Here is a 24,239-nt window from a genome sequence, read left to right on the forward strand (position 1 = left end):
GCGCTCGCGCCCGAGGGAGCCCGGCGTTTTTATCAATGAACGCCTGTCTCCTCCCCGGAGTTTCGTCATTAAGAGCCCGCCCCCTTCCAGGCGACGAGTCACTCAGAAGGCACGCCCCTCCTCAGGTCTTACGTCACCAAGAAGCTCGTCCTCCCACCCAACGCAAGTTCAGACCCAGCCTCCTACCCAAGCCTTAAAGAGGCAACTCTGCTGGTAGGCACCAAGCATGTAGGGAGCATCCGTTTCTCCGTACCCCTAGCCCCACGCCCTGGTGACCGAGAGTCCCTTTAATGGAGGTCTCTTTCTTTCCCCATCCTTCGGGGCTTATGCTGAAGTCCGAAGGGGGCTGGGTATCCGGAGTCTCCGCCAGGCAACTAGATGGACAAGCAATCCTGGCGGGAAGGGAGAGGCAGGGGCGGCGCTCGCTTTCGCCAGCGGGAGTCACCAAAACTTCCCTTTAAGGGCGCCAGCCCTTCCGCTGGTCCCTTGCCCTCGGCCAGAGCCCGCGGGCGCAGCCCGGTGCCACCCCCTTTAGGGCTTGGGAAGAATTGCACACTCCGAAGCCTGGCTTGGGACGGGGAGGGGTGGGTAGGAGACTGCCACGCCAAGTTTTGTGGTCAAACAGAGACCAGCATTCAAGGTTTTTATTATGTGCCAGGCCGCATCTTCTACAACCCTCTTCCACATTCTTTTTTTTTTTTTTAATGTTTAGTTTTGAGAAAGAGAGGGCGCCCGCGCACAAGCTGGGAGGGGCAGAGAGAGAGGGGGACAGAGGATACAATGCGGGCTCTGCGCTGACAGTAGAGAGCCCAATGTAGGGCTGGAACTCATGAACTGTGAGATCATGACCTGAGCCGAAGTCCCACGCTAACCGACTGAGCCAACCAGGCTACCCTCTCTTACACATTCTTGAGGAACAGGTCTCCAGTTCTGGTAGGGTCCCCTATTACCCTTCCCTGAAAACTCCCACTGCCTGGAGTCAGCAGCCAGAGGCCAGAAAGTGAAGAATGAGAATTGGATTTTCTCAAATCTAGCTATGGACAATTGGGCAGGTGGTTCTGGAGCCAACTGGACTGCTGGACCCCTAGTTCATGCCTGCCCTTTCCAGGGCCAGAGACAGAGAGAGGTGGGGTCTTAACCCCTCTCGAGTGTTTGTTCCAGTTTCACAGGCTTCCCCTGGCCTTTCCCTGTCATTTCTCTGCCCTCACTCTGTACTATTCAGTCAATTATTAAGCCATTCAATCCTCAAAGATTTATTGAGAGCAACTGCTAAGTGCCAAGCACTGGATGAATAAGACTGGTCAAGGTTGCAGCCCTCATTTAGTTTACATTCTGCTTGATGGACACAGACAATTGGCAAGTATGCCAACAAGGTAATCGCAGGCTTTGAAAAGTTATGAAGGAGGTAAACAGAAAAGTAATCAAAGAGCTTGCTTTAGAAAGAGTAGCCAGGAAAGTCAATAAATACTTATTGAGTACCCAGTTCCTGTCAGTTTTATCTCCCCAAAGATAAAAATCTCTGAAAAGTACCCACTTCCCATGTTCCCCTCGCAGCCTAATCTGAGTTGCAGTCTCTGGTTCGGATTATTGCCACAGCATCTTGCTGGTCTCCTTACCCTTGGTGTCATCTCCATTTTATCCTCCTTCCATGTCACCAGCCCACCCAATCCTTCATCAGGCCCACAAAGTCCTACTTCTCTACCCTTGCCCTTCATGGCCACTGATGGAAGAAACCAAACATCCTGAAATGTGGAGAATTTCTAGTTACTCTCAGGGGGAGTGAGGGGTGAGGGGTGGGCCTTAAGTACCATACTCAGGAGTTTGACTTTTATCCTACAAGTTGACAATTTTCCAGTGGGGAGATGGTAGCAGTGGGCCAGAAAGGACAGATCTGTGGGGAAAATGGAGCTGAAGCATGTGTAGTTTGAAAAGGCATATTTGATTTTGCAATTTTATATTTCGAAAATGAAGTAAAATGTCTTTGTATTAGTTTGGTAGGGTTGCCATAAAAAAATACTACACACTAGGTGGCTTAACCAATAGAAATTTATTTTCTCATAATTCTGGAGGCTGGAGGTCCAAGTTCAAGGTATTGACAGGTTGATTCTGTTAAAAAGAAAACCACAGACCTCAAATGGTGTCACTTGAGCCAGGCAAAGTCGCTAAGCCAGAGCTTAGTACCTAACCTAATTGCAGTTTCAATCTCCCCCAGAAATATAAATTTTAACCTGTCAGGAATTTTCTGATAGGTGCCAATAAATCTTGCATAGGACCCTCTCCATCTCCCAAAGAAAGATGAGGTGATCTGCATGATAAGACCCCCTGCTCTTCCTCCTAAGAGAAAGTGACCTTGCAAGAAACAATTCTTTATTTTCTTTTGCTTCTTTCTTGCCCCACACTGCTTCCTATAACAACTTTCCATTTTGTACAACTCCTCAGAGACCCCTCAACTTCCTAGATGGGATGCTGCCTGATTCATGTTTTGTTTAATAAAGCCAATTAGATCTTCAAATTTACTTAGTTGAATTTTAAAATTTTTATTATTTAAAAAAATTTTTATTTTGAGAGAGAGCAAGAGCACACGGTGGGGGTTGGGGGGGGCAGAGAGAGAGGTAGAGAGAATCCCAAGCAGACTCTGTGCTGTTACTGCAGAGCCCAATGTAGGGCTTGATCCCAGGAATTGTGAAATCATAACCTGAGCTGAAATAAGAGTTGTTCACTTAACCGACTGAGCCACGTAGGTGCCCCAGTTGAATTTTGTTTAACAATTTCTTCTGAGGACTCTCTCTTAGTTTGTAGGTGATAGTCTTCTCCCTCTGACTTAATAGTCTTTCTTCTTCTTCTTCTTCCTTTTTTTTTTAGTGGGTTCCATGCCAAGTTGGAGTTTGAACTTACAACCCTGAAATCAAGAGTCACATGCTCTACTGACTGAACCAGCCAGGTACCCCAGTCTTTTTTTTTTTTTAACTTAAGTATAATTGACATACATGTTATATTAGTTTCAGGTATACAACATATGGATTTGCCAATTCTACACATTACTCAGTGCTCACCACCATAACTGTAGTCACCATGTGTCACCATACAACATTTTTGTAATATTGACTATTTCCCTATGCTATACTTTTCATTTCTGCGTTACTTACATATTTAATAACTGAAAATGTATACCTCTTAATCCCCTTTATCGACATGATCTTCTTTTCTGTGTGTCCTAATCTCTTCTTCTCATAAAAACACCTAATCTCTTCTTCTTCTCAAATCAGATTAGGGCCCACCTAATAGCCTCCTTTTAATTTGACTTCTTCTTGAAAGGTTCAGTCTCCAAATACAGTCACATTCTAAGGTACTGGGGTTAGGACTTTGTATAGGAGTCAAAATTTTACCTCCATCCATCTTAGTCTTCAGATTAAACTCTCCAACAAAAACATTAACAAAAGAAAAACAAACAGAAGTTTATTAACATGTATAACTTATGCATGCAGGGGAGAATGGGAGATACTGAGGGAAAAATGAGTAAGTCTCTCATGTTGTTTAGAATTAAGGCTTAAATACCATCTTTTTTTTTAAATGTTTTTATTTTTTATTTTTTTTATTTAAAAAAAAATTTTTTTTTTCAACGTTTATTTATTTTTTGGGGACACAGAGAGACAGAGCATGAACGGGGGAGGGGCAGAGAGAGAGGGAGACACAGAATCGGAAACAGGCTCCAGGCTCTGAGCCATCAGCCCAGAGCCTGACGCGGGGCTCGAACTCACGGACCGCGAGATCGTGACCTGGCTGAAGTCGGACGCCCAACCGACTGCGCCACCCAGGCGCCCCTATTTTTTTTATTTTTGAGAGAGAGCATGAGCAGGGGAGGGACAGAGAGAGAGGGAGACACAGAATCCAAAGCAGGCTCCAGGCTCTGAGCTGTCAGCACACAGCCTGACACAGGGCTCGGACTAAGAAACGGTGAGATCACGACCTGAGCTGAAGTCAGATGCCTAAGCAACTGAGCTACCCAGGTGCCCCTTAAATACCATCTTAATAGGGAAAAGGGAAGGGAAATGTAGACCTCTTGGGGAAGAGTAAATGATTTCTGGAAAAACTGAATGGGTCCTTAGAAGAATGGTTGGGAGATATGATCATTTGTGACAAAGTTTGTCTGGATATGGTATACACTTCTAGTCTCCTCTCCTGTGATATAAGAAGAAACTCCCAGGAAGGGGATTCATTCCCATTGAGTCCTTTTAGAGATCCATCTTTAGGCAGATAAGGGGAGTTCAGAGAAAGCTTCTCCCTGCACTTGCTCTTTTGCATGTAGCTACAGTTCAAAATAGTCAATATGCCTAAGTGGCATATTGGGTGCCATATTCTGTTACTCTTCACCGTCTTCTCCCCCTCGGAGGTTATCAAGGTTTTTGAGCCCTCCTCCAGAGGCCAGCACACAAGGAGGAGATCCTGCTGGATGTTGTAACTGAAAGGCCTGGAAGTTTCCTCTGCCTCCTCCCTCAGTGCAATATATGCTACCATGAATAAATCTTATGCACCTACCATGCACTAGGAACTGGGCTAAGAATTTATGTTACTGACTGCTCACAGTAGCCTTATGATATGCATGTGATTATTACCCCCATTTCCCAGATGAAGAAACTGAGACTCAAGGGGTTAAGCTGCTTACTCAAGGTCATATACAGCTACCAAGGGGTAGAACTAAGATCTGAATCCAAGATGTCTGACTTCACTATTCACCATTGCCTGACTTTTCTGGGGATCATTGGTTCTCTGTCCTTGTACCTGTCCTCCTTCTACACTGCTCCATGTCTCCATGTCCCTCTTATTAGTGCTCTTTCTCCTTCCCCCAAGACTCTCACAATCTCTGCCCAAGCTGAGGTTTTTCTGAATTCTCTGGGTCCTCATCCCCCAGACGATTCTGTCAGGCTCCTCTGCCCCTAGTTGAGCACATGTCCCACACTCCTTGCTCCCTTGGCAGCTCAGAGTCAGAATCTCTTCACAGTGTCAGGTCACAGAGATCAAGGGAGTCTTTCAAGAATGAGAGCTGCCAGGGCGCCTGGGTGGCGCAGTCGGTTAAGCGTCCGACTTCAGCCAGGTCACGATCTCGCGGTCCGTGAGTTCGAGCCCCGCGTCAGGCTCTGGGCTGATGGCTCAGAGCCTGGAGCCTGTTTCCGATTCTGTGTCTCCCTCTCTCTCTGCCCCTCCCCCGTTCATGCTCTGTCTCTCTCTGTCCCAAAAATAAAATAAAAACGTTGAAAAAAAAATTAAAAAAAAAAAAGAATGAGAGCTGCCAAGTAAGGTTAGAACTGGGAGGGGGCTGTTGGAATAAGCAGTAAGATCACAGGTGTCTTTGGTGGGTGCAAAGGTAGAAGTGCTAAAGCCAAACCAGACAGATGCTAATAGCTACAGTAGTGTTTCATACTTACCATGTGCTATTCTGAGCACTTTCTAAATATTAATTCATTTGATATTCACAACTCTATGAGAAAGGTATTATCATCCCTATTTCCCCATGGGGAAATTAAACACAGAAAGGTAAAACAGCTTGCTCAAGGTCACAAAGGTAGTTCACAGTGGAGTTCAGATTTGAAAATCTGGGCAGTCTGGCTCCAAACTCCATGCTGTAAACTGTCAAGCCATATATCCAACTCTGGGCTGTGAAGAGGGGAGAGGGTCATTGGTGGGTAGGACCAGAAGAGGGTGAGAGGCAAGAACTAGAGGAATGATAAAGACAGGTGGAGTAAATGATTTACAGGTGGAATGGTTCCCTCTCCTGGACCATAAACCAAAGGGATTTGTCAGCAGCTGGGAAGGGAGATAAGGTGACTCAGGAGGGAGGGGCTGGGTGGGGATTGGGAACTGCCCCTTCCTGGAGCAAGTCTTCTAGTCTGTACCTTTATCCATGGCTCTGTGGGAAATTTCACAGCCCAGTGATCCAGAGTGTTGGTAACAGTCAGGAAGGTGAGGGCCACAGAAGTGAATGAGGGCAATGATTGAAATGCAGCTGCCTGGGATGCCCTAAAGGAGTACTGACAGAAGCTCCCAGGACCTCAGAGCCTGAGTTCCTTCAGTCCCAGGGCCTGGGTGCCTAGATAACAAGACTCTTTAAGTGCACTCTTTAAGTGCAGCCCAGAATGCTCTAGGAAAGCCACAGATCAGAGCTTGGGAAGGGATGCATGGCCATGATGGCTGAGTCCCCAGAGCTGGTATCTCACCCTCCCTGGGAAAGATCCTTGGTATTCCAGACCTCTGGGACACACACACACACACACACACACACACACACACACAGCCTGAGTCCAGTTCTTTCCTCATATCTCATATCTCACCTGGCTCACCTGGGCCCTGGAAAGAGAACATAACTCTTCTGGCCATGAGTAGGTTTCCAAACCTTGTTCATCCAGGAAGGTTGTTACAGAAAAAGGGGAAGGAAGGCCAGATGTCTTTCAGGTTAAAAATGAAAAAAAAAAAAAAAAAAAAAAAAAGATAAAGAAAAGAAAAGCCTGCTTGGGCTCAAGGACTCCCCAGCTCTATCGAGATGAATCAAATACAATCCTGTCCCTGGGTGCCTGGGTGCCTCAGTCAGTTAAGTGTCTGACTCTCGATTTTGGCTCAGGTCACGATATCACTGATTATGAGATTGAGCCCCGGGTTGGGCTCTGAGCTGACATCGCAGAGCCTGCTTGGGATTCTCTCTCTCCCTCTCTCTCTGCCCCTCTCCCTGCTTGCACTCTCTCTCTCTCAAAATATATAAACTAAAAAAAAAAAAAAAAAAAAAAAAAAAGGTACAATCTTGTCCTCAAGGGCCACACAGGCTGGAAGGAGATGACCCCTGCGGACAGGTCACATAGCCCAGTGTGATTTGCTGCTGAGAGAGGAAACCTAGAGTGCGTTGGGGAGTGATCTGGGGAAGATCATGGACAGCTTCCCTGAGGATGCTCTGAGCTGGACCTTGCAGAAGCAGTGAAAAGGAGCTAGACCAGAGGCTGATGATGGGAGCAGAGATGGGGTCATCTCAAAAGGCCTTGTATATCCAGTTTAAAAGCCAGGACCTGGCACTGTTTGGCTTGGGGACAGGCTGGCAGGGCTTCAGGTGAAACGTCTCTGCCTCTTCATCTCTGAAGGATTGCCTGGTTCTGGGACACAACAGAGGACTAATAGGTAGAAACCAAAGAGAACAAATTTGGCTTTTCATGGTAATAGCAGCCCAGGCTCAATGCCTGCAGTGCTCCAGGCTCTGGATATTGTTTTTTTGAATAATCCCAATTGCCCTATGCGGAAGGTGTTATTGATCTTGTTTTATAGAGGAGGAAACAGAAGTTCAGAGAGATTAGGTAACTCTTACAAGGCTACAGAGAACTAGAATTCAAACCCAGGTTTGTCTGACTCCTAAGCTTGTGCTCCTAATCACCTCTCCATGTTCCTCTCTTTCAGAAATGCTTGTAAGAATCAGCTCACAATGTGGGGGAAGGAGCTTCTCAATACAGGTCAGAGTGGGACCACCACTCCTGGGTTTTTGTGGATGACCTCACCACTGGGTGGGTAATTGAGCTGGTGCCTCAAATATTATTTCCTTTGTTTAACAGATGAAGAAATTGAGGCCTAGAAGTACAAATGGCCACTCAGGGGGCGCCTGGGTGGCTCAGTCGGTTAAGCGTCTGACTTCGGCTCAGGTCATGATCTCGCGGTCTGTGAGTTCGAGCCCCGCGTCGGGCTCTGTGCTGACAGCTCAGAGCCTGGAGCCTGTTTCAGATTCTGTGTCTCCCTCTCTCTGACCCTCCCCCGTTCATGCTCTGTCTCTCTCTGTCTCAAAAATAGATAAACGTTAAAAAAAATAAACAAAACAAAACAAAAACAAATGGCCACTCAGGATGCTAGGCACCCTTAGGAGTCAAGATGCTGGACACAGGGCTGAGGGAGGTCTGCATCGCTAGGCGTGAGTCCCAGGCCTGTGGCCTTGTCAACTCTATGGGATAGGGATGGGGGATGGTTAAGCCAAGTCTCAGAGCCTGGACTAGAAGCCTGGCAGTGTGGCCAGTGCACAGGACTATGGTCCTAGGGCTCAAGCCCTTGTTTAGGCCCAAGTAGGCCACTTCCAGCCTTTGAGGTTGTGAAACTGAATACAGGAAAACCATGTAAAATAGAGTCTGGGGGCACCTGAGTGGCTCAGCCAGTTAAGCATCTCTCTCTCTCTCTCTCTTTTTTTTTTAATGTTTATTTTGAGAGAGTGTAAGCGGGGCGGTGGCGGGGGGGCAGAGAGAGGGGGACAGAGGATCTGAAATGGACTCTGCACTGACAGCAGTGAGCCTGATGACCTGAGCCAAAGTTGGAAGCTCAACCGACTGAGCCACCCAGGTGCCCCAAGCATCTGACTCTTGATTTCGCTTCAGGTCATGCTCTCACAGTCATGAGATCGAGCCCCAAGCTGGGGTCCGTACTGAGCATAGAGCCTGCTTAAGATTCTCTCTCCCCTTCTTCCCCTGCCCCTCCCCCTTCAAAAATAAAATAAGATAAAATAAAATAAAATAGTCTGTAGGCCAGAAGGAGGGTAGTTCTCACACCCTACCAATTTGTCCTCAATTGCAGACCCCAAAAGGAAGAAGCATACCTTGCATTTTCCAACAACACAGAACCTACCTTACTACCCCTGCAAGAGGGAGAAAGACTTTTTCTTTGAATAGCAACAGCCCAGCCAATGAGAAGATGCCACAACTCAGCCAATGAGAAAAAAATCACCAGCCTCCAGTGGACTTTTGTTCAAAGTAGCCCCTCTCAACATCCTCCTTTTTCTCTATGAAATAACATTCCTTTCCTTTGTTTTCTAGACTTGCCTATGGTTTGCTATAGCTTGCATGCCCTGAATTGCAATTCCTCTATTTTTTTAATAAACCCATTTTGCTGGTAAAATAACTGGATGTTTTATTTTCAAGCTTAACAAAGTCCACCAACTCAGGCTTTGAATCCTGCCTCCAATGCATCCCAGCTATATGACCTTGGGCAAGACATTTACCTCTTGGAGCCTCATCTATAAATGGGGATGAGTCCTGCCTCATGGGGTTGTGATGAGGATTCCACAAGAGGATGATATAGTAGTGCCTTTGGCACAGTGCCTGTCAGTCAGTGCTCTGTGATCAGCAGCTGTTGTAACAATTGATCATCATGCATCTGTCTTCTCACCTGGAGCCTGGGACAGCAATCCCTGTCATCCTGGTTTCAAGGACATGGTGTTATTTGTGTGTGCTGTGGGGTCAGTGCAGATGGCATTTCTGCCACCCAAAGGCCAGCCCAGCCCTGCAGGAGTAGGGGGACAAATCTAGTTCCCAGGACCAGGAGAAGCTGGGTGACAGCCTCAATCCATCAATGATAACCACAGTCCAGTTAAGCTTTATGGGCCTGGCAGATATTTAAGTGTGTTTCACGTGGGGGCTAGCCCAGTTCTCCTTCCTCAACACATGCTGCTGCTCAGAGCAGGTAGGCAGGTGTGGAGTGGGGGGTGACAGTACCTTGGGCCTCGGGAGACCAGCTATCAACAAGACCCCAAGGGATAGTTGTGGGTCTAGGCTAGAGTTGGATCTCCTGTCCTTAGCAGTTTATGATCTGGTTACTTTTAGCCCTGCAAATGGAAGAGGATCCCAGGGAAGCCTCTTGCAGGAGAGGTTATAGATCTCAGCTCCCCTAGGCCCATGCCATCCTGGCTTGACCCACGTACACTGAGTTCTGGAGGGGATGGGGATGTGCTCTGTCTGCTCTGCAGCTTCCTCCCCCATGACTACTGACACAGGGTGAAGGCTGGGTGTATGTGACCAGAATTGAAGGGAGGTTGCCCGGGGAACTAAGCTTGGTGATAAGAAGGAAAGCTAAGGAGAAGTTTTGCTGGGAAAGAGGGACACTCTGGGGGCAGCTCTTGTGACCTCCTGCTCAGGCCCCCAGCACCATGACGGTTTCATACACCCTCAAAGTGGCGGAGGCTCGCTTCGGAGGCTTCTCTGGCTTGCTTCTCCGTTGGAGGGGAAGCATCTACAAGCTCCTCTACAAAGAGTTCCTCCTCTTCATCGCCCTGTATGCTCTGCTCAGCATCACTTACCGGTGAGGGTGAGGTCTCAGGGCTGGCCTGTGGGGGACAGGGCTGCCCACTTCCCTCTAACCCAGGCTTACAACTGACCTTACCCAGGTTGCTGCTGACCCAGGAGCAGAGGCATGTATATGCTCAGGTGGCCCGATACTGTAATCGTTCGGCAGATCTCATCCCCTTATCCTTTGTACTGGGTAAGGCTCCCTCTAGTTCTCCCTGGTATCCTTCTTACCATCTTCCCTGACCTTTGGGTTGAGTTGATAGCGCTGAGAGTCAGAATTACCCCAACAGCACAGCCTAGAGGTTAACCAGAGCAGGCTCAGCAGACATGGGAGTTGTATCCTGGGTCCAGGATTTCCAGAGGGCTAGACCCTGCCTATCACTTGCTGGACCCTCACTCCACAAACAAGGGACAAAACACCTGCTGGCTTCAAACCCCCGCTCTGGGGGGAGGGGAGCTGCAGAGAGGTGACATCCCCTTCCCACCTTCATGGGAAGAGGGGCTCAGAGTTAACTACTACTAGTGGCCTTGAGCCACCACTTCTCTACCAGAGGTTTGCACTCCTCCATCCTCCGGGCCTGGCTTAGCAAGGAAGAGGCTTTAGGAAGAGGCACTTCCCCTGACATCAAGGCAGGACACTGGAGCCAGATGTGTCCTTCCCCCTGCTTCAGTTCAACCTAGCCTGAACCAGGCGCTCCAGCTGGGGGGCAGGGCACGCTAACTGCCAGATGCTCCCTCTTCCCTTCCTGTCCCCACTTGTGGGGCGGCTGACCAGGTTTCTACGTGACCCTGGTGGTGAACCGCTGGTGGGCCCAGTATACAAGCATCCCGCTGCCAGACCAGCTGATGTGCGTCATCTCGGCCAGCGTGCACGGCGTAGACCAGCATGGCCGCCTGCTGCGCCGTACCCTCATCCGCTATGCCAACCTGGCGTCTGTGCTGGTGCTGCGCTCAGTCAGCACCCGCGTGCTCAAGCGTTTCCCCACTATGGAGCACGTGGTGGATGCAGGTGCGGACAGGGGCCCCTGGGGCTCGGCCGGGCCGATGCAGGTGCCACGCTGGGGAGCCCTGGCACAGCCCACCAGAGCCCGAAGGTGGGCCTCCTAGGAGGAGAGGTCTGACCCCCAAGGGGCAAGTCCTAGGCACAGGGGCTGAGTCTGCGCCCCACTCACTTTATCCCCTCAGGTTTCATGTCCCAGGAAGAGAGGAAAAAGTTTGAGAGCCTGAAATCCGACTTCAACAAGTACTGGATCCCATGTGTCTGGTTTACTAACCTGGCGGCCCAGGCCCGGAGGGATGGGAGAATCCGTGATGACATTGCTCTCTGCCTGCTCCTGGAAGTGAGTCTGCTCAGACCAGGGCCATTTATCCTCCTCCTCCTAGCTTTGCAAACCAGAACAATAATTTTAGTAATGAGCACTTAGATGGTGCCAACTTTGTACTGCACACTGTTGGAAGCACTGTACGTACATTAACTCATTAGCCATCACAACCCTTGAGACATTATCGGCATCCCTCTTTCACAGGTGAGAAAACTGAGGCAGAGCGGAAAAGAAACTTGCCGAAATCACACAGATAGTTAGTGGAGCTGGGACTCATACATTCTGGGTCCATGCTTGGAACTACATTGCTAAACTGCTTCCCATCACAAGCACTCCCACATTGGTAACACCTCCAACAGCCAACTGGGCCTCTAGGCCTGGTTTGTGTTGGGCTCCCAGTTCTTTCCCCATTCTTCCTTCCTCACCTCCACTGACTTCCTCTTCTTGCTCTTCCACCAGGAGCTGAACAAGTACCGGGCCAAGTGCAGCATGCTATTCCACTATGACTGGATCAGCATACCTCTCGTCTACACCCAAGTAACTGCCTCTCACCTCCCCAGTCCCAGTGCCTACTGCATGTCCTGTGCTGTGTGTGACACTGAGAACTAGAGATGGCACTTGCCCTGGGGCAGTTCAGTCCAGTGAGACACCGAACAACTAAGGGCTCATCCTCAAAGCATCCCCGGACCCCCACTAATAGGACCCCATCCCCTCTGATGCTGCCACACCTTGCTACACATTTAGTTCCTTGTCAGAGTCCCTCACTGGCCCTCAGGGGTGGGGAGGGCATTTTTCCCTGTCTTACTCGGCCCGGCTTCCTTCTCCAGGTGGTGACCATAGCCGTATACTCCTACTTTGCCCTCTCCCTGGTCGGCCGCCAGTTTGTGGAGCCAGAGGCAGGGCCTGCCAAACCTCGGGAGCCATTAGAGCCAGGCCAGGAGCCAGCGTCTACTCTGGGGGACCTGGACATGTATGTGCCTCTCACCACTCTGCTGCAGTTCTTCTTCTATGCTGGCTGGCTCAAGGTGGGCACATAGCAGCTTGTTCTGTAGACATGTGGGTCCACCTCAACTTTGGGGATGGAGAATGGGGCTCTGAGCCCTGAAAACACTGTCTTACAACCTGCAGGTGGCCGAACAGATTATCAACCCCTTTGGGGAGGATGATGATGACTTTGAGACTAACCAGCTCATAGACCGCAACTTACAGGTGCGCCCTGTCCCGGGGCAACTCCCTGTGCTCCCCTCCTTGCCAGCTCTCCGCCTAAGTGTGGAGAGGACAGGAGGATCCTTATGACTTGCTGCCTGCCTCAGGTGTCCCTGCTCTCCGTAGACGACATGTACCAGAACCTGCCTCCCGCCGAGAAGGACCTGTACTGGGACGAAGACTCAGCGCAGCCGCCTTACACGGTGGCCACGGCAGCAGAGGCTCTGCGGCCTTCCTTCCTGGGCTCCACCTTCAACCTTCGGTGAGTGACCCAAGCTGGTGGAGGCAGGGGTTGACCTGGCATTCTGGGGCGCCAATGGATCGGTCCTTCCTGTTCCCCGCCCTCTCGGGAGAGTCAGTGCCAGGGCGGCTCGGCGCCAAGATCGCTCAGACCTCCCTCCCGTCCGCAGCGTGAGCGACGACCCCGAGCAGAACGTGCAGGTGGACACGTCCCCAGGGTCCGCTAGGCCGCTCCCGGCCGCGCAGACCCCGTTGCTCGGCCACTTGTTTGCCGCAGGAGCACCCTCGCCCGCGATCAGCCTCCGGACCTTTGGCCGCGTACGCGGAGCTCCCCGGACCCCTCATCTACTGCGCTTGCGAGCGGAGGAGGGCGGCGACCCCGAGGCCGCGGACCGCATTGAGGAGGCGTCGGTGGGGTCAGGGGACGAGGCCGGGGAGCCCTGAGAAAAGGCTGCCAGGGCCGGGCCCTCTTGCCTGCCTCCCCCAAGCCTGCCTCTGCTCGCTTTCCGCCCCCCCGCTGCCCTCCAGACGGCGCTGGTCCTGCCCTCGGACGCCATAAGAACACTTGCTGTGTGCCCTGAGCCAGAGCGTTTAGGGACGGATCTTGAAAGAGAAAGATGGCGGGGCCAGTGTCAGGGCTGGGAATGCGTCCACTTTGGCGGGAGAAGGTAGGATGGCTTGCTTGGGGACGGTGTAGCTAGAAGGATACACGTGCGAGGCCTAGAGGACAAGAACCCAGGTGCACGGTTAATTTCCCGGGGAGCTGGGCCTGTTCTCAAACTTGAGGGACTATCAGCGTCACTGACGGGCCTGTTCGGAACAGTTATGGGTGCCCCTTCCAGCATTTCTGATTCATTAGATCTGGGACGGAACCCAAGAAGTTGCATTTCTAGTAAATTCCCAGGTGCTGTTGCTGCTGCTGGTCCAAACATTACAATTTGTGTGAGACATAAAAAGATATTGAGGGTATACCTTATCTTGATAATCTTACTCTGAAGAGGGATCAAAGTGTGTGTGCTGGGGGACTTTTGCTTTTCCTATAATATTCTTTGTTTTTGTTTACAATGAGAATATAATCATTACTTGTGCAGTTATGGTTGCTTAAAACTAAATTGGCCTGCTGTGCAATGGGATAGTGAGATAAAGATGATATGGAAGGGCTTGGGAATCTGTATTGGAGGCTGATTGAATTCATATGTGAAGGCAGTCTTTTTTTTTTTTTTTTTAACGTTTATTTATTTTTTGAGACAGAGAGAGACAAAGCATGAACGGGGGAGGGTCAGAGAGAGAGGGAGACACAGAAGCCGAAACAGGCTCCAGGCTCCGAGCTGTCAGCACAGAGCCCGACGCGGGGCTCGAACCCACGGACCGCGAGATCATGACCTGAGCCCAAGTCGGCTCCTTAACCGACTGAGCCACCCAGGCGCCCCTGAAGGCAGTCTTACACCACCCAGCCTAGACCTTGGGCATTTGAACTTCTGAGTACCACATCCTTCTCTGTACCCACCAACCAACAGAAGAGACGATGTAAGGGGTGAAGCTGGGGTTCCATCTCTGTGGTGGGCCTACAGTGCTGGGGCGAAACCAGACTCAGACAACACTAGATGGAGTTGCCTGAACTGAGCTCCTCTAAGATTCCTGGCCTATAAATTCAGCCTCCATTAAAGAACTTGGTGAATGCTAAAACTGAATCTTAAGATCAAAGAATTACAGAGGACAGAAGTCAAAGGAGGGCAGACACAAGAGTATAGAGGTTGAGTGCATGCTCTGGCATTGTAGACTGACTAGATAATGCTGGTTTTGCTACTTTCGTACTGCTGGGTGACCATAGGTTACTGGATACCTAAGCATAGGTCTCCAAATGTATGGAAACAATAGCACCCCCAGGACAGCCATTCACCCGTAAGGTATTTAAGTTTTTTTCACAGGGTTAATAGGAAGAAGCCTTGCTCAGAGCAAGAATGGTCATCTGAAGGCTGTGGACATGAATACTGCCTGGATCCAAGACTTTTTAAAAAAGATTCTATTCATAAATTATAAGTAGAAGGGGAAGTATAGTTTTTTGGAACTCAAATTAGGAAATAAAGGCAAAGTGTTTAGTGTGGCTTTGCTGACCCATACCAATTCCTGACTCATACCTCTCAGTCAACAATAGCTAAAATTAAGGTGTTGCATGAAGATAATCACTGGATGGAAAGGTGGGGCACAGGCCTCCCCAGAGCAACAGTAAGGTTTCAGAAGGTTGGGTTGATCTGTGTCCTGAAGTTTTTGTACTCAAAAGTGGTGGCTGTCATCTTTCCCTATTGTCTCTTCACAGAAGTCTGCAATTTTGCCAAGCTAATGAACCAGTTGGGTGTTCGCTTCTTTAACTCTTAAAAGTTACATACTTACACTTTCCATCAACTTCAACTTCGATAAAATCTTGTTTTTTAAAAAATTAATTTAGGGGCGCCTGAGTGGCTCAGTCGGTTGAGTCCGACTTCGGCTCAGGTCATGATCTCACGGTTCATGAGTTTGAGCCCTACATCGGGCTCTGGGCTGACAGCTCAGAGCCTGGAGCCTGCTTCGGATTCTGGGTCTCCCTGTCTGCCCCTCCGCTGCTTGCACTAGGGTCTCTCGCATGGTCTCAAAAATAAACATTAAAAAAATTTTTAATAAAAAATTAATTTAGCACACTGGAGTGCTTGCTATGTTGCCCTGTACTTCCAGGTACTGGAGACAGAGCAGGCTACAAACATACCTGTTCCCTGGAATTATATTCTAGTAGGGCAAGACAAAATGAGCAAAATTTATGCCCAACTAAGGGATAAGGAGAAAAAGGAGGAAAAGATACAGCATTGAAGGGACTAACTTAAAAAACGGTGATCAGGGGCGCCTGGGTGGCTCAATCAGTTGAGCAGCCAACTTCGGCTCAGGTCATGATCTCGTGGTCCGTGAGTTCGAGCCCTGCGTCGGGCTCTGTGCTGACAGCTTGGAGCCTGGAGCCTGCTTCGGATTGTGTCTCCCTCTCTCTGACCCTCCCCCGTTCATGCTCTGTCTCAAAAATAAACGTTAAAAAAAAAAATGTGATCAGAGAGGGCAAAAACGAGGGTCTAAGTAAGACCTGGAGAGTAAGCCATGTGGGTATTTGAAAGAAATTGTTTCCAACAAAAGAATGGCAAATGAACATACATTATTTACTCAGTAAGGCCAGGATCATAGGCACTATAGAAAAAGGGAGGTCATGTAGAGTTCCATAGTGTTTGGTTAGGCTTTTGAGATGGTAAGTTGTCCTGTCAAAAACCTGATATATTTTTTTAAGTTTGAGAGGGGGTGCCTGGGTGGCTCAGTTGGTTCAGCATCCTACTCTTAATTTTGGCTCTGGTCAAGATCTCAAGATTCGTTGAGTTTGAGCCCTATGTCGTCAGGCTCCGAGCTAACAGCACAGAGCCTGCTTGGATGCTCTCTCCCTTCCTCTCTGCTCCTCTACTGCTCACATAGTCTTGGTCTGCACTGCCAGCACAGACCCCAGTGCAGGACTTGAACCCATGAAGCTCCAAGATCATGACCTGAGCTGAAACCAAGAGTCGGGACCCTTAACTGACTGAACCACCCAGATGCCCCAAAAACCTGATCTTAAAACTGATCAACAAGGGCGCCTGGGTGGCTCAGTCCGTTGAGCATCCAACTTCGGCTCAGGTCACGATTTCATGGCTCAGGAGTTCGAGCCCCGCATCGGGCTCTGCACTGATAGGATAGCTCAGAGCCTGGAGCCTGCTTCAGATTCTGTGTCTCCCTCTCTCTGTCCCTCCCCTGCTCGCACTCTCTCTCTCTCTCAAAAGTAAATAAACCTTAAAAAATTAAAAAAAAAAACACAAAAAACCCCACAAACTTATCAACATTGCTAGGATTGTGTTGGGGACAACAGAAGCATTGAGTGCTACTTATAAAAAAGTGACTGGAAGGTGGATGGTTTTAAAGGTTGAAGCAATTGGGGCGCCTGGGTGGCGCAGTCGGTTAAGCGTCCGACTTCAGCCAAGTCACGATCTCGCGGTCCGTGAGTTCGAGCCCCGCGTCAGGCTCTGGGCTGATGGCTCAGAGCCTGGAGCCTGTTTCCGATTCTGTGTCTCCCTCTCTCTCTGCCCCTCCCCCGTTCATGCTGTCTCTCATGCTGTCTCCCAAAAATATTAAATAAACGTTGAAAAAATAAATTAAAAAAAAATAATAATAATAAATAAATAAAAATAAAGGTTGAAGCAATTAAGACCTGGGATTATTAGATGTTAGCATATAAGGGTCAGAATGACCCAAGATTTTGATTTAAGCAGCTGTGTAAAGACAACTGTTTGCTATAATCAAATAGCTGAGAAACTATTTGAAAAGGAAAAGCTGAAGAATGTTATCCATTTTTAACATGTTCACCTTTGAGAGTCCAATTATGATATACAAATGCAGGTGTTAAGTAGGTTTGGGTTAAAGTTAGAAAAATGCATCATATGGGGCACCTGGGTGGCTTGAGCCAGTTGAGTGCCCAACTCTTGATATAGGCTCAGGTGATGATCTTGGTGGTCACGAGATGGAGCCCTGAGTCAGGTCCGCACTGAGCATGGAGCCTGCCTGGGATTCTCTCTGCCCCTCCTCTGCTCTCAAAATAAACATTAAAAAAAAAAAATGCATCATAAACCACATTCAATACCTACAACAGACAATGTACAGCCAAGCTGGAGACAAAGAACTGAACTTTGCAGATTTAGCAATGCAGAAACTACTGGTTATCTTGCACACTTTAGTAAGAGGGGAAGGGGGATTAGGTTTCAAAAGAAAATTAACTTCAGAAAGACATTAAAAAACTGAAAGATACAGATACGTAAGTGTGCTCAACTTCCTCAACAATGTACAAAAGAAATTTGGAATACAATTTTCAGGTTTATAGGCTATTCACAAACCCAGGCTGAAAACTTCCAAGCTAAAACCTTAAGACCAAGGTGCACATAGGGAAAGGGTACAGGACCTCTAAAAGAGCCAAATTTACAGAGGCAGCATGGTTTCAGGTACCAGTCATGGTCAACACAGTAATATTGGGGGCCCAGTGCTGAGATACCTCCCTTATACTGTTTCTGCTTGGCCTGCATGCCACATCCCTGTTCCCACTAAACGCTAGCCTTTGGGGGGTGAGAAATGCTCCCCGTTACCGACATAGCCCACACCTAAGGTTGGCCTTCAGGCAGAGTGAGCTGGGGCACTCTACGGTTTCCCAAGCAATCAGATATTCACACATGAATACAGGGCAGAATAAACACCTTTTATTACATGACCGAAGACAGGAAGAGGAAGATTTATTTGCCTTTCCGGGCTTTGATTTTCCTCAGATAGAACTCTAGCTCCTTGCCCTCCAGTACATAGCCATCTGCTCGGCCACACTGGCCTGGTCTTGAAGCGATGCATGCTGCAAGAGAGTATGCATTCATTAGCAAAATGACAATGTGGCCCTATCCAAACCTAGGTATTGCCTTAGAAGTCCATGTTGGTTTAGGTATCCTGGGGGGGTGGGGGTGGTGGTGAGGGCAAGCTTGAAGCCCACTGTCTCCTCAGATAAGGCTTCATCGTCACTTAAAAGTCAGTAGCAGAACTGGACAAAGTTTTCATCACTGAGACAGCCCCCTCAGCCCACACATGCATGGACTTCTCAAAATACTTCTGGGAGTTAGAGGCAGAGGGCAAACTTAGGCCTATGGACTCCTGCCCACTATTTCCCATTTGAGCTTCATACTAAATGGGATGACCACACGTTCTGAGTTTTGCTTGTATTCTGTTATCATTTAACTCTCCTGGTGAAGCCTCTACCACAAGGCTGGCCAGTAAAAAGAACAAAAGAGGCAAGAATAAAATGCAGAGGATATACAGTTATCCGGACACCCCCTCCCCCGAGGCAACAGCTATCTCACCAAGAAGTTTGCCCTGCTGGAACTGCTCCTCCAGAAGACTGCTTATTTTGGCATTCTTTTTCCTCTCATCATATTTCTTCTGAATTTTCTTTGATCGTTTTTTGTTTAAAATCTCTTCCTCCTCGGGAGTCTAAATAAAGGAGACAGATGACTTAGCTGGAGCTCCCCAAGCACTGGCTCAGGGAAGGAATGTCCTCACAGCTTTGGGCCCAGTACATCCCAATCCCTGCTGCCTTCCTCAGCACTAAAAGCTTTCATCTCTTTCCCTTCAGCAGCAGAACTGGACGCAGTTTTCATCATAAGAAGGCTGCAATGAGGCTGGCCTCCCCCGCCCAACAGGGAAGTTGGCACCCCAAAAACGCACCAGCTTGGCCCCCTTCTTGCGGCCCAGGGGCAGTGCATAGTGGGACTCGTACCACTGCCGGTACGGTGTGCTGTCAATGAGCACGATACAGTTCTTCACCAAGGTCTTGGTGCGGACCAGTTCGTTGTTGGATGCATTGTAGACAACATCAATAATCCTTGTTTTGCGCGTACAACCTGCTCACAGGAGAAATTCAGAATCAAGTCCTGTAAACAACTGGCTTTGTTGTTCCCTGCACATCCTACCCCATAGTGCCTAAGGAAAAGGGAACTCTAAGCCGTTACCCAGCCACAGGGTGTCAGCTCATCTTCCACAAAGCCACCTTTCCAGAGATGGCTGGCAACCACACATAAATAAGGTCTAGATTCAGCCCCAATCCCTGAGGCTATAGGACTTAAGAGACAAAACAGGATAGAGGGAATTCTCCAGCTACCACAACCTTCAGATCTTTCAAACAAAGAGAAACTTCAGTATCTTGATGGAGGCCAAGGACTTCCTGTTAAAAAGTACCTACTGAAGCTTAGGAAATTTTAGGGATTGAGTTCCCACCCAATCCTAGAGGGCCTCACTCACACTCAGAGCCCCAGGAGAAGTTCCCCACGTCCAGCCTCAAGGCACGGTACTTCTTATTGCCTCCCCGAACCCGGACTGTGTGTATACGGCGGGGGCCAATCTGGAAAACACAAGGAGACAGGAACTAGGTTATCCAAGAGAGCAAGACAACAAAGGGAAGGGTACCCAGGCTGGACGGAGGCAACACAGTCAGTGTAACTATGACAAGTCCTAGCATTGGCAAGTGGCACACAGGTGACCAAGACGGCCACAACCACGCCTAAGGATACTTTTTCATCACTCTAGTTACCTCCAAGAGGAAAAACCTAACTCCAAACACTGAAAACTAAGTCTCTATACTAGGTTTCTGACTATCATTTGAGGAGCCCATCCCCTCCAAGTGCCCTTTAAGTCCTAGTACACAGCATCTGTCTCCATGCAATCTCTTTAGTCTCAACCAACAGGTAAAGGTGAGGAGGCCGCCCAGTCCCCTAGACAGATCACAGAGCCCTGCAAAGATTCAACCACCACAAGCAGAGGCCAGACCACGCCGGAGACTAGGGGGACGCGAACGCCCCGCACGCACCTTAGTGTTGGCAGCGGGGCGTCCCAGCTCATACTTCCGCTTCTTGTGGTAGGGCTTTCTCTTGCCCCCGGTCTTGCGGCGCTTGTGCCAGTTGTCCCGAGAGATGCCTACATGCCGGAGCGGGGACGGAAGCTTTAGCCATTGGGCCTCGGGCCGGCACCTCGCAAGCCCCAAACCCCCGCGCCGGACGGGCCGCACGCTCAGCTCTCCAAGGTTGGTTCCCCCACTGAGCACTCGGGAGTTTACAGCATTATCAAGGTGTCATCATCCACATGCGGCCCAGCCCGGTCTCCTTCCCATGGCAGCCATGTTGGTATGCCTGCAACCCCAAGCTCCTACAGCCCCTGGAGGGGGCCTCGGCGGCCAGAACCCGAGCACCACCCTCCTCGTGGCTGCTCCGTGCTAGGGGTCGGGGCGCCCGCACTCCTGACTTGACTGCGAGGCAGGATGGCGCCGGATCGAGCTCGTCCCCCTTCCCGGGCCCCGAAGCAGAGCGACACTCACCCATCACTCTCGGCGCTGGCTGAGAAAGGGAAAACGCAAAGCCTCACGGTCCGGTTTGTAAAACGCAGTCCCGCCCCTTTAACGTGGTTTCTGCGCGCCGCTGTGAGGATCCCGGAGTCTGAGTGCGACGTCACTGACGTTTCTGCGACAGTACCGCGGACCTCCCGCTGCGAGAGGGGCCTCTGCGCTCCTAACTCGTGGACAGCGCTGGACCCGCGTTTGCTGCCGCTCGCTAGAGGTTGAGGACTTTAGGGTACATCCGAGGTGGAGTCACCTGGCTTTACGCTTTGAAAAGACTCGTTTTAGAAGCTGGGCGCAGCTGCGATGGGAAAAGGTGGAAGGCAGCAGGGAGGGAAACGAATGGTGGACTTAGGTTTGATTCTGAAGGGTTTGGTGATACATTGGACTTGGGGGGAGGGGGTTAGGGAAAGGGGTGTGTGTCGAGGATTACTAATTCCTCACTTGATGAGTTGGATGAAAATCGGTGCCTTTTACTGAGATGGGGTAAACTAAGGTAGGAGCGGTTCTGGTCATGTTCATTTTGAGATCTTGGTGACCTCTAAGTGGGAATGACGGGCAGCTGGATGTTCATGTCTTGGTCATCCTTATGGAAGAAATTTGGACAGAAGATGTTACTTTGGGAATCATTACTATGCAAATGTAATTAAAGTTTCCAGAATGAATGGCATCTAGGGAGAGAGCATAAAGCACACTTTTCTTGTAAAATGTACTAAATAAATACTTTAGGCTTGTGAGATACAGAGTCTGTGTCACAACTACTCGACTTCGCTAGTGTGGTGTGAGAGTAATCCTAGACAATAGTAAACAAATGTGTGTGGCAGTGTTCCAAAACTTACGATACTGAGATTCATCTCTCATGAACCATTACGCTTTTGATTTTTTACAAACATTTAAAAACGTAACAACAACTCTTGGCGCACGGGCTCAATCAGCATACTGTGATGTGCCAACCCTTAGCATAAAGAAATACAGGAAAATGTTCTAGGTCCAAGGCTTGAGGAATATGAACATTTAAGGCCAGGTAAAGAAAAACTGGCAGAGGAGACAAGGAGCAGTTAGACTGACAGGAAGAAAGCTAGCATAGTATATCATGGTCTAATGCTACTGTAAAGGGTAGTGAAGGTCTAAAAAGGGATTCTTGGATTTAGTAACTTGAAAACCTTTTTTTTTTAATTTTTAATGTTTTATTTTTGAGAGAAAGAGCGAGCGAGCAAGCAGGTGAAGGGCAGAGAGAAAGGGAGAAACAGAATCCAAAGCAGGTTCCAGGCTCTGAGCTGTCAATACAGAGCCCGATGTGGGGCTTGAACTCACAAACCTTGAGATCATGACCTGAGCCGAAGTTGGACACTTAACTGACTGAGCCACCCAGGCATCCCTCCCCACAGCAATGAAATTTTTAAAAAATAATAAGAGAGGAGACTGGCTGGTGGCTGGAGGGGAAACGGATCAAAGGGCAGTATTTAAAGGAGTAAATTGCCTAAAGGAGTCCTTTACACTCTGCTCCCAATCCTATCACAGCCCTTTGAAGGGATTCTCTCATTGTCTCTGCTCAAAATCTCACCTCCATGTACGAACACACGTGGGAGGACTTTTCTGAGCCTGCTGCTTTCTAAAATTTTTTTTTCCAACGTTTATTTATTTTTGGGACAGAGACAAAGCATGAACGGGGGAGGGGCAGAGAGAGAGGGAGACACAGAATCGGAAACAGGCTCCAGGCTCTGAGCCATCAGCCCAGAGCCCGACGCGGGGCTCGAACTCACGGACCGCGAGATCGTGACCTGGCTGAAGTCGGACGCTTAACCGACTGCGCCATCCAGGCGCCCCTGAGCCTGCTGCTTTCTAAAGTAATAATGCTTGGGGTGCCTGGCTGGTTCAGTCAGTAGAGCATGTGACTCTTGATCTCTGGGTTATGAGTTCAAGCCCCATGTTGGGGGTAGAGCTTACTTTAAAAAAACAACAATCAAGGGGTGCCTCGGTGGCTCAGTCAGGTAAAGGTCCTACTTTTTTTTTTTTTAATATTTATTTATTTATTTTGAGAGAGAGCAAGGCTGAATGTGGGAGGGGCAGAGAGAGAGAGAGAGAATCCCAAGCAGGCTCTGCACTGCCAGCACAGGGCCCAACTTGGGGCCTCTCAGGTCATGAACCCTGAGATCATGACTGGAGCCAAAACCAAGAGTCTGATGCTTAACTGGCTGAGCCACCCACGTGCCCCAAGCACCCTACTTTTGATTTCTGCTCAGGTCGTGATCTCACAATTTGTGAAGTTGCCCCATATTGGGCTATGTGCTGATGGCACTGGGCCTGCTTGGGATTCTGTCTCTCGTTCTCTCTGCCCCTCTCCCACTTGTGCGTGCTCTCTCTCTCTCAAAATAAATAAATAAACTTAAAAAGTAAATAAAATAAATGGGAAAAAAACATGGTCACTTCAAAACACACAAAAAAAGCATTTGACAAAATCTAATGCCTTTCATGATAAAAATACTTAAACCAGAAACAGAATTGAACTTCCACGTGAGAAAGACCATCTATAAAAACCCATAGGTAGAATCAAACTTAATGATCAGGAACAAGACAAGGACATTAACTCTCACCACCTTTTTTTTTTTTTTTAAATTTCTGGGAGGAGGGCGCAAGTGAGCGAGGAGCAGAGAGGGAGGGAGAATTCCAGGAGGGGCAGGGAGAGAAATTATTATTACACTATATGTTACCTAACTTAGATTTAAATTAAAATAAAAAATAAAAAAAGGCGGCACCTGGGTGGCTCAGTTGGTTAAGCATCCGACTTCAGCTCAGGTCATGATCTCATGGTTCATGGGTTCGAGCCCCGCATGGGCTCTCTGCTGATAGCTCAGAGCCTGGAGCCTGCTTCAGATTCTGTGTCTCCCTCTCTCTCTGCCCCTCCCCTGTTCACACTGTCTCTCAAAAATAAATAAATGTAAAAAAAATTTTTTTTAATGTGTTAAAAGTGACAGTGCAAAAATGAAGAGAGAAAGCTATAGAGGACTTGATGAATCTTATTTCATGATTTAATTTTTCCAAGTAATCTGTACACCATACATGGGACTTGAACTCAGGACCCTGCGATCAAGAGTCACATACTCTACCAACTGAGCCAGTCAGGCACCCCAACATGGATCTTAAATGCTAAGACCTCATATTGTATGATTCCATTTATATGAAATGTCCAGAATAGCAAGTCCATAGAGAAAGTAGATTAGTGGTTGCCAGGGGCTGGGGGAAGAGGAGATTGGGGGATGACTGCTAATGCGTATTGGGTTTCTTTTTGGGTGAAAATGTTCTTGAATTGGGGCACCTGGGTGGTTCAGTTGGTTAAGCGTCCAACTTTGGCTCAGGTCATGATCTCACATTTCTGAGTTTGAGCCCTGCATCGGGCTCTTTGCTGTCAGCGTGGAGCCTGCTTCAGATCCTGTCTCCCTCGCTGTCTGTCCC

At 48.9% G+C, this 24,239-nt stretch overlaps 2 protein-coding genes and 4 non-coding genes across 6 annotated transcripts; 1 reads left to right on the forward strand and 5 right to left on the reverse strand.

The window, feature by feature from the left end:
* The first annotated feature begins 9,931 nt into the window (after window positions 1-9,931).
* On the forward strand, window positions 9,932-13,282 carry BEST4 (bestrophin 4). Its single transcript, XM_047085561.1, has 9 exons — window positions 9,932-10,083; window positions 10,169-10,263; window positions 10,846-11,079; window positions 11,256-11,410; window positions 11,852-11,929; window positions 12,220-12,417; window positions 12,521-12,601; window positions 12,706-12,860; window positions 13,009-13,282. Exons 1-9 carry the CDS (start codon window positions 9,932-9,934, stop codon window positions 13,280-13,282), a joined length of 1,422 nt encoding a protein of 473 aa, XP_046941517.1.
* Window positions 13,283-18,098: 4,816 nt separating this feature from the next.
* On the reverse strand, window positions 18,099-20,828 carry RPS8 (ribosomal protein S8). Its single transcript, XM_047085252.1, has 6 exons — window positions 20,769-20,828; window positions 20,265-20,371; window positions 19,700-19,799; window positions 19,127-19,302; window positions 18,763-18,892; window positions 18,099-18,263 (listed from the first exon to the last, which is right to left on the reverse strand). The coding sequence occupies exons 1-6, from the start codon at window positions 20,770-20,772 to the stop codon at window positions 18,154-18,156; spliced, it is 627 nt and encodes a 208-aa protein (XP_046941208.1). The 5' UTR covers window positions 20,773-20,828; the 3' UTR covers window positions 18,099-18,153.
* LOC124516818 (small nucleolar RNA SNORD38) lies at window positions 18,401-18,471 on the reverse strand. The gene has a single exon (XR_006963207.1). It is a non-coding gene; the product is annotated as a small nucleolar RNA SNORD38 (small nucleolar RNA).
* LOC124516819 (small nucleolar RNA SNORD38) lies at window positions 18,997-19,066 on the reverse strand. Its single transcript, XR_006963208.1, has one exon. It is a non-coding gene; the product is annotated as a small nucleolar RNA SNORD38 (small nucleolar RNA).
* On the reverse strand, window positions 19,883-19,986 carry LOC124516821 (small nucleolar RNA SNORD46). Its single transcript, XR_006963210.1, has one exon. It is a non-coding gene; the product is annotated as a small nucleolar RNA SNORD46 (small nucleolar RNA).
* On the reverse strand, window positions 20,458-20,537 carry LOC124516811 (small nucleolar RNA SNORD55/SNORD39). Its single transcript, XR_006963200.1, has one exon. It is a non-coding gene; the product is annotated as a small nucleolar RNA SNORD55/SNORD39 (small nucleolar RNA).
* Window positions 20,829-24,239: the final 3,411 nt, after the last annotated feature.

The sequence above is a fragment of the Lynx rufus genome, unplaced genomic scaffold (genome assembly GCF_022079265.1).
Source record: "Lynx rufus isolate CCGP_SWC_20201006 ecotype Redwood Valley unplaced genomic scaffold, mLynRuf1.p SCAF_2, whole genome shotgun sequence".
Taxonomy (NCBI): Eukaryota; Metazoa; Chordata; class Mammalia; order Carnivora; family Felidae; genus Lynx; species Lynx rufus.